Below are 10,203 nucleotides of genomic sequence, written 5' to 3' on the forward strand. Positions count from 1 at the left end.
ATTAATTTATTATGGCATCAAAGCGTGCAAATTTAGTTGACCGAATGCAATATACGGTTAGCTCGATTAAAGTTGAACGACAATAAAAACACCAGACACTAATTTGTCATTTGTTGATGTTAACATTTAAGATTTCACTTAATACATTTAAATTTTATAGAAATCAAATATATCTAAGTTTTTAATTTGTTTTTAACTGATTACATGTTAAACAATAACAATTAATATTCTTATCTTAATTAGTAATTGCTTTAGGTTAGTTAGTACATATATCTAATGCGTACACTGTTTTTACATATATGAATCACATATCATATCATATAATCATATATAATTGTTTATATTATATTGCGACAACAGCATAAGAATTGGTTACACTACAGTCAGGATTATCGCAAATGTTTTGTGATTTGGAAACTGTGTATTACGAGTAAAAAGCGTTTTCAAAAAATACATATGTCTTTTTTCCTTAATTTTTTAGTATAGTTACTTGAGCAAGAGTTAGTTCAGGCATAAAAATTGAGTATATATATATATAAATCTTAAGCTTAATATATATTTTCTATATAAAGGGGGGATTTAATACAAACTTATGCGTTACATTTAAAAAAAAAACTGAAGTGTTAGTACTACAATTATTATTCAAGCTGTTGAAAGCTTAAAGCATTTCAATGTGCAAGTTCGAATACAATGTGTTTTTCGTTCGAATACAACGAGCTGCTCGAAAATGTTCGAATATCACATTATGTGTCCGAGCATTTTCTATTATATTTATTTCTTTAAAACAAAACAAAAATAAAATGAATCTAAAGCAATTCTGCTATTTAGGCAGCTCTTACATTTTTAAATATTTCGAAAATTTCTGAACATTTAGAGTTTTTGATTCAAATATTCGTATTCGAGTATGCTTGAATTATCGAATATCATAATGCTTGAAATCTTTGAAGCACTAACCAGTATTAATAACTTTTTTATAAAGGCATAATAATATTTAAAAAAACAATCCTTACTGAATTAATAACTAATTAATCTATGTATTTAGTTTAATTATAAATACTGTTAATGAACTAATATATAAATTATTACTCAATATTTTACAATATTTTCAAACTTAATAGATTATAAAATATCATAAAACTATTTACAATAATGCAATGTTTGCATCGACATGGGCTAAACTATTCGATGGCACTATAAAGTGTTATAAAAATACATATTTAATAAGATTTTAATATTTGTATATATAAATATGTGTATATAAGTAGTGTGTATATAACATGTATTAGTCTAATTGCTTTACGATTTTATTACATTGCTATAATTATTATTGTTTTATATTTTTATAATTTATATGTATATTAGTTGCTTATTATTTTTGTTTTTTATTGTGTCGAAATGTATAAGTAGTTTAAAGTGAGGTACAATAGTAGTTTTAAGAAATATATATACGTCACTTTCCGTATTACCCTGTACATGATTTATATGTATCTATTTAAATATTAATCAGTTTGTTAAAAATTCCTAAAATGTTTTTGTTTTTAATATTGCATTAATTTAGGCACTTTTTAACTTAAATCGAAATTTCTTAAATTCTCAGCAGTTTCAGCACTGCTGTCGCTTCGCTTCGCATCGTATCGAACTTATATTTCGTTTGAAAACTGAATCAATACCTAGAATAGATTTGCGATCGATTGGCTGCTGCTCGTTTTCGTCGCTCAGTCTGTGTTTGTTGATCGGCATTTGTAGACGTATTCGTAACTGGTGCAATTGAAAAGGGCTTTGAGTCAGCAATTTTATTAGTGGATTCCATTTTTTTCTTTTGATCGGACATTTTTGCATTTAGGCGATGAACTTTTTCGGGACTTAATATAGTTAAGCGATTCGAGTTGACTTTAGGGGTTGTAGAGCCAATACTAGTATTTGCGAGAACTTGTCGACTAGTGGTTCGTGTATATATTGGTGCTATTAATTTAAAAAAAAAAAAGATAAATAGAAATACAAAAAATTTGATTTCAATTGAACTGACCTGTGAGGTTATCCTGTTTAGCTGTAAATCTATTTATATCTGTACTTTTAGTCGGGCTCAATGTGCGTCGTGTATTTGTCTTATTATCAACAACATCTTTTGTAGGTGAAGTACAGGAGGGCTTTACATTTTTTCTAAATCCTAAGAGGCGATTACTAACTTTACTTCTATCTTGCGTCCTATCACTTGCAATATCCTTAGCATACGTTAATTTGTTTTTCTTCGCTTGTATTTCGGTAGACTTTATCTCAGGTTCATCAAGCTCTTTCAAATAACTTTTAAATGTTCTTTCGGCTGGCTGTTTAACACGCTTCACAGTTGTTTTCTCTTTCACAACTTCATCATTTGACTTAATGGTCATGGCAGCTAAATTTTCTAGAGATTCTGAATGTGGTGTATAGAGCTCCACAGCTTTTGGAAATTGCTTTCTACCAAAAATCGGTGTTTGATTAACACGTAGCGTTTGCATTGACGAACTTTTGCCCGCATTGACCTCCGCTGCTTCCATGCGTTGAAACATTTTTAAAGCTTGAGGTGGTGTTCTATACACAGCATCTGTAGGACTTACCTTAAAGTATGTTTTCATAGAAGTTTGAGAATTCGTATAGTTTTTACGATTAGCTTCATCAATGGTTTCGAATTTGTTTTTACATAGATTTAATTTTGTTCTAATATCATCCAATGCATTTTTATATGATTTCTGCGCAATATTTTTTTGTACTTCATTCATAGCGTTTATAGATTTTGCATCTTCTTCGACGGAATTTATAAAAGTCTGACGGTTCTTTAAACTTTTATTAGCTGGAGATTCAACAATTGTATCATCTTCCTCTAATACAGTTTTAACAACTGTTGCCAACGGCTCTATCGGTTTAACATGCTCCACAGCGTTGACTTCATGGTAATTGAGACTTGTATCGCAACTTGAGTCGAAGTCAGAACAATTATTTAAGTCTTTAACATTACTAAGCCTCAGATCACCATCGCGGTGAATATCTAAGAGAAAACCCTTATCACCATAAGGCCGGTTCTTTTTACTAACGCCATTCTGTAAGCTATGTTTTACTGCTTCTAATACACGTTCGGTACAATTATTTTCAGGTGTCAAACCACGCTTTTGATTTTCAATTAAACGCTGTCTTCTTCTTGCACGCATGCTATCACGTATTCGTTCCCCAGTGGGTGAGAAATCTTTACCTAAGTGTGGCGATTTAGGTATAGCTAATGGCAAATTTTGAGTATTTTCCTTTTCTTCTAATTTAATTGTTTCAACTATCTTGATTTCATTTTCATTGGACGGAATGTTTAGGGGTTTTGGTATATTTTTACCAAGTTCATCTAAATCGTCTCGACTTAGATTTGATTTTGGCGTTAGAAATCCTTCTGGTGTAGAACTTATACTAATACCTGGAAAGTTCTCAATATCATAAAGTAATTCGAGTGGCAAAGACTGATTTAAAGTTGCATGTGTCAATAAACTCTCCAACCATATATCTAATACTTCAAATGACGGCCTGTGAAAAGAGATTATTATTATTAAAAATACTGCATATAGTGGTCAAGAAAATTGTTATACACACCTTTTATCTGGATTTAAATCACAACATAAGAATGCAATTTTATAAAAGGACTCGGGACACTGAAAACAAAACTTATCCCGAAAAACGTTTTGATTTAAACCAAAGTCCGACGTGCGCGGTAAAAAGTCAGGATCAGCCTGAACACGTCCAATTATCTAGAAATTTAAGTATAATTAATAATTATTAATGTTGTTAACACTGTATTTAACTTTTATTATTAGACAAAACATTGTTGTTGTTACCATAACAATTGGAGATCTATGGTATATAGTAGATAACAGGAAAGGAATTACAAATACATATACATGATTCAGAATATGGTTAAGTAAAGAAAGTGTGAAACGAAAAAGGGATCGTTTGGATCGACAGAACAAGAAAGGATTTGGAAAAGACAGATTTTTAATTAAAGCAGAGTCAATGAGGGGTAGAACTGCAGTTAGGGCATATATTGGGTATAGATGCAGGAGAAGTTACTGTTTAACATAGTAATAACGTGGCTATATCATGATTTTCATGGGGCTAGAACAGTTCCCGGAGCGGGTTTTCTTCGCGGAATCATTCGTCAATTGCAACATACAAGTGTCGCTCACCATTCCCTAAAGGGCGTAATATCAGCAGACAAAACATTGATACGCAGTGCCATATAAGATTAATTATGCTAACCATTCTCTTAGGATTAGAAGAGATTCTGTTAAACTAACCTTAATAAATTATAGTTATTGATTAACCAAACAATATATTTTAGTTTAATATCCTAGGCCTTATTCGGTTTAATGATAGTTGTGTGGAGTTAGTTAGTGGACCCGCTCTATTTTTGTAATTAAGCAAATAAAATTACAGAATGTACTATTAGAATTTGACATAATAAAATAAGTACATACTCATTACTATTAGTGCCTATTTATACACATAAACCGCAATAAATGTCTCATTTTGATAATAATTTCATACGTCACAATAAAGTACCATGACGAAATCTGTATAAACCAAAGAAATAGGCTATATAAATCAGTACCTTACAACTCATTGAACTCATTTTTTTACAAATGTAATTATAGTCAGTAATATATTATACATAATTCCAAACAATGCTCTCCCCTTTTCACACTTCATTTACCTAAACCTAACCTAAGCCATGTAAACGTAGTTCTTTTCATATTATCTATCGCATAGATACTCACGGGTTACAACAACAACTTATATTTAAAAGATTTCATTAGTCTTTGTAAATTCATTCCTTAATACGTACCTCACAAAGCACAATTCCAAACGAGAAAACATCAACTTTTTCATCGTATTTTAAGCCTTTCATCATTTCAGGTGCCATCCAATATGGATTACCCACGACTGTGTAACGTTGACGTCTTTGTCGACTTTTACTTCGACCAAAAGTGCCAGTATTCGAATTTGTTCCATTACCACCGCTTGTTGTAGAACTACTATATAGAGGTGACGTTATAATTCTTGCCAAACCGAAGTCTGCTACAATCACGCTTTTATCATCACGCACTAAACAATTTAACGAATTCAAATCCCGATGTATTATATTCATGGAATGTAAATAACTCATGCCACAAGCAATGTCTTTTGCAAATGAAACACGTTGTGGCCATGTTAATGGCAGGCCCGAATCGTGTATTAACTCCTTCAAAGAACCACCTGGTATATATTCCGTAACTAAATGTAACTTTTTGTCTTTGTACAAAACGCCAATAAAACGAAGCACATTCTTATGATGCAGTGAACGCAAAACTGCGACTTCTTTTAAAAAATTACGCTGCGCTTCTTCATCGACGCGATATAGTTCCTTAAGTACCATGACTTCCTTCGTAAGGCGATGTGTTACTTTATAGACTTGTCCAAAAAATCCTTTTCCAAGTAGTTCACCTAGTACTAAGTCAGACGCACGAAATATGCGCTGTGGCTTAGGTTCAACACGGAATGACTTGGTGCGCGATAAATCATACATATCCTGCGGTTGAGCATGTTGCTCATCCAACAATTTTGACATACTGGAACAGCGTTCTTTTTCTTTAAATGGTAGATTTGTTGTTGTTGTATTTGTGGTGTGCGGCATTTGATTCACATCATGTGTTATCATATTTAAATTTTTATTTTTGCGCAATTGTCGTGTCTTTGTGCCACTGATATAACCTTCATCTTTACGTTTGAAAAGTCGTTCCTTATCGTTTTTTGTGTTTAGATTGTTTTCGTTACGGCCATACACTTCTATACTTGACGCTGATGTTGCCAATGGCGGTGCTTCAATCGTGGCTTTCTGTATATCGGCCTGGCTGCAGCTACGACAAACTTGTACTGGATCGTGCTCAACGGTTAGTTGTAGTATTTTCTCTGTACTGCGTATCAGTTTATCAATATGTTCGATCGACGTGTCACTGACTGGTGTGCCATTCACTTCTAAAATACGATCGCCAATGTGCAAGTTTGCTAAATTTACATCGATTCTAAAAATAATTTTCATTATTATTTATATCTTTCGTGTTTGCAGATATGAATGAGTTAATGTGATTATGTTTAGAAAGCATTACCTATATGCACCACAACATTGATCGATCACTGATGTTATAAAGGAGAATACGTATTTTCCCACTCTGCCATATATTCTACAAATGAATCTTCAAGGAAGTGGAAAAGTTAAATGAAATTAGTAATGCAGCGGTAACTACGTGTGCTGTTTAATGTGCTAAATTAATTGCGATTTGTGTTAGTTGCGAAAATATTTATTCTGGACATAGGTTCAATAAATAACTTCGAAATTAGTATTATTAATTGATGACTAAATTAAATTCCACAATAAATTCTTTAAACAATTGTTTTTAAAATAAAGATTGTGTCATTATGGTGAGCTTAAATACATTGATAAGTTGATAAGATGCCTTGTCTTGCTTTCTTGACAGCTGAACGATAAAATTTAATAAGATAATAAAAGTTGATAAGAAATAAAAATGCAAGTGCTACACTTTATTTGTATTCTTACAAATGAACTAATTATTAAAATTAAATGTAGTTAAAGTTTAAACGGCTATGTCCAGTGTACAAATATATTTGCACAATTGTTAAACTAAAGCGCATATTTTAGAAATTATTTTTGTGTTTATGGAAATCTTACTCTGAAATTCTCACAGCTGGACAAATATCGCCTGCCCCACCGCTACCATCTAAACGCACGGTAGGCGCAATGAAACCATGTACTGGAGAGCTACCATCTATGAAATGACGCTGTACGCTAACATTATCTACGGATAGCCTTAAGCCCGGTGTGGCATCCTTCGGAATTTCCACTAAACGTATCGAATGCAAAGGTTTAGCATTACCTCCGCCGTCCGTTTCACTTGTGGGGCTAGTTTGTTTTTTGTAACACGTTCCACAATACAATTTAGATCGTTCGACCAAAGCATAGGATTCACCATCGCCAATAAAAGTTGCGCAAGCACTGCAACAGAAACATTCCGGATGAAATTTATGATCACCAGCAACCATAACAGGCCCTGTTATCACGGCACTGCATTGTTGACAAGCTTCACCGAAACGCTGATAATAATCCTCGCGACAAAATAGCAATCCCTCCTTCTCAAAATACCAATTGTGCAAATGTACATCACAAACCGAGCAACGGAAACACTCGCTGTGCCACTCTTGTCCCAAAGCAATAACAAACTCCTCGCGACTCAAGTGCAGAGCATTCAAACAACCCGCACATGACGTGTGCTGACCTTGCAAGTGCGCGGATTGGGGTCGCGTACGCTGTTCGTTTGTTGGCGGCTTGGATACTGTGGGAATGTGCATGAAATCTGCAATTGCAAAATATTAAAAATAATTCAGCGATAAAACTCAGCTCATAAAATTGTGTCATTTTCGAAAACGTTACAGTGTGAGATGTTTTACAATCTATTTCACTCGCTTAACCGTGACCCTGAGACCGCTGCGCTAGAGGATGATTCATTTCTCGTACATTATGTACGACGAGTACGTGATTTTTAATGGCGGCAGTAAACAAGCCATTCTGTCATCGAATTGCAATACCCCCGCGTCATTACTTGAATGTAACGAATGCAACCACTGAATTTATTGCAACATTTCGATTTCTTAATCACAAAGTGCAATTAAACCACTTTCTTACTAAAATAAAAATTTTCCAAACTCCATTTCTCACTCAACCCACGCATTTTACACTTGTTACTTTTCGCACGAAATTTTTGCTTTTCCACTCAAATTATTAAATAATTTCATAAATTTTCATTCTTTATTCACATTTTAAACGTTTTTTGTTTATTTAACGTACCATAATTTAATTTTTTATCCATATTTCGAAGCTACATTATTTTGCTGTATACTCTATGCCCCTTTTTCGTTTTCTTACTGCATCTAAAGAAAAAAAAACGAAGCAAAACAAAAACGTCAACACGAAAAAAAGCAAAAAGCAAAAAAAGCATTGCCAGCATGCATTTATTTTTTATTCGAAAATTATAAAATTTTGGGAGATTTTTTGGGATATTTTGCACTGCACATATTTAACCATTTATCAGCACGTATCGACACATCACTACATTATCGACACAACTTAGAATTTCCCTCATTTAGAACGCAACTTAGGCTAACTCGCACACGTCCTAAATTGAAATTTCCTAGGGATTTGTTGCACTGCACTTATGTAAATATTTATTTATTTATTTATTGCAACTATTTATTATTTTTGGTTAAAAGTTTCCAAATTTATTTATTTACTAGCTGACCTGGCGAACTTCGTCTCACTTACTCCTTTCTAATGATCGAGCAAGTGCAGTGTTAACTCGATCTCTTTCTTGCCTAGTTTTTCTCTACTCACTTGTTTCTGTAGCTCGTTCTTCTCTTCTCCTTTTTGCTTGATTTGTAGTTCGACAAATAGCACTTCGCTTTGGTGGCATAATTGTTGTGTTAAATAAAATGTATTTCCCTCTGATTTTAATAAATTAAATTAAATTAATTATTCTATTTCACTTAATATATTTACTCAAAACTAAACTGAAACACATACAGTACGAATATAAAAACCACACTGACTTCTCACAATCTAACAATATAGGATAGCTAGATTGTTTTAAATCATATTAGAAATTATATTACAGAATACACTTTTACCAAAATATTACTAATTATACCTAATAATTTCCTAAATTTTCATGGTGATTGGATGTATGGTTTTTGAATCCATTGAGTACAGACATACACACAGACAACATTAATTTTTATATACATATATAGATTTAAGATTTATTAAACATCTTACAAAATTTTCACAATGGGTAAATTCTAATAAATACCAACATTTGTTGCCCTACCAACATAATTTACTATATTCCTGAATTTACAATCAATTTACTCAAACTCGTACACAGCTATGATATATAATAGGTCTGTTCTACGAGCTACTCTTAGTAAAACTCAAGTAAAACACAAGTTAAGTACAAACCGAGAGCGTAACACAAATAAAGTGTTAAATTACGCTCTTTATACAGATTTTCATGGAATATGCCGAAAGAGGGCCTAGCTTTATATCTTAATAATCTGCTTAGCTCATATTATAATAAAATCTATACACAAGAATGTTTTTCCGTTGAATCTCTAGATTGAAGTCAGTGTATGTGTTTCAGATCAATTACACACTTTTTGAGATAAATCTATAAATTAGCTAAGTACGATATTTGAAACAGACTACTATATATGGAGATGTAAGTAGAGATGAGAGTTTTGGGAAGGTATAGTTAGAAATACCATCAGTACCTGCAGACTTTGTTTTTATTATATATATATATAAGATTTTGAAGAGATCAAAAGAAATAAGAAGCTAATTGAGATCATCATAATTAATTCTGTGGTATTAGCCCAATGTCGGGGACTACAAAAATGAAAATAATTTTGATATATTTTATCGATATATTTTCTTATGAAGTGTAGAATTTTGTGACGAACTCTTGCACATTTTTTAAATTGTGCTATATTAAAATCGTGGCTAAACTACAAAGACTTATCGAGATAAGTCTGAAAATGTTTAAGTAGTATTGTCTGAACATATTATTATAGTTTAAAAATTGCCAATGTACTTAATAGTTCACAGGATCTCATAGACATAGTCAAAGGTGGCATATAAATAGAATGCCTCTCTACACTTTTATTGGAATCTTTTATAGTCTTCGGTTTTTCTTGAAGAAATATAATGTTAATGTTATAGATAATTCAATATATAGTGTCATATAATGTTGTTTATAATGTATTTAAAATAATTTACAAAAAAAAACTTCAATTACAAAAACGTTTCCCTGAGGCTGCAAATACCCAGCTTTCAGACAACACAGTGGATTCATAATTTACTTATTCCTTATTGTACTATATCTAATCTTCTTTTAATAAAATAATTGCAATTCTCGGCAAAGGCCAATACATAAAAAAAGTGCTGTTATACATAATATTGATGAATTTTTATTGCATTTTATTATAAAACGAGTATAAAAAGATTTGTTTCATGCATAGTATGTTGTAATCTGATTTTTGGTCTACTTATATTAATATATTTATTCAGTCTAATTTTATAATGCCACG

The 10,203-nt window shown here is 32.0% G+C and overlaps 1 protein-coding gene across 3 annotated transcripts; it reads right to left on the minus strand.

The window, feature by feature from the left end:
* Positions 1 to 1,163: 1,163 nt before the first annotated feature.
* LOC119669346 (LIM domain kinase 1-like) lies at positions 1,164 to 8,030 on the minus strand. Of its 3 annotated transcripts, none has more exons than XM_038079194.1 (7): positions 7,910 to 8,030; positions 6,737 to 7,418; positions 6,156 to 6,242; positions 4,856 to 6,071; positions 3,607 to 3,761; positions 2,027 to 3,540; positions 1,165 to 1,962 (listed from the first exon to the last, which is right to left on the minus strand). In XM_038079194.1, the coding sequence occupies exons 1-7, from the start codon at positions 7,929 to 7,931 to the stop codon at positions 1,664 to 1,666; spliced, it is 3,975 nt and encodes a 1,324-aa protein (XP_037935122.1). In that variant the 5' UTR covers positions 7,932 to 8,030; the 3' UTR covers positions 1,165 to 1,663. The 3 variants fall into 3 exon arrangements, with proteins under 3 accessions (XP_037935124.1, XP_037935122.1, XP_037935123.1); XM_038079195.1 differs by lacking the exon at positions 7,910 to 8,030 and adding an exon at positions 7,496 to 7,593; XM_038079196.1 differs by lacking the exon at positions 6,156 to 6,242 and having other exon boundaries at positions 1,164 to 1,962.
* Between the last annotated feature and the right edge of the window lie 2,173 nt (positions 8,031 to 10,203).

Source organism: Teleopsis dalmanni, chromosome 1 (assembly GCF_002237135.1).
Source record: "Teleopsis dalmanni isolate 2A chromosome 1, ASM223713v2, whole genome shotgun sequence".
Lineage (NCBI taxonomy): Eukaryota > Metazoa > Arthropoda > Insecta > Diptera > Diopsidae > Teleopsis > Teleopsis dalmanni.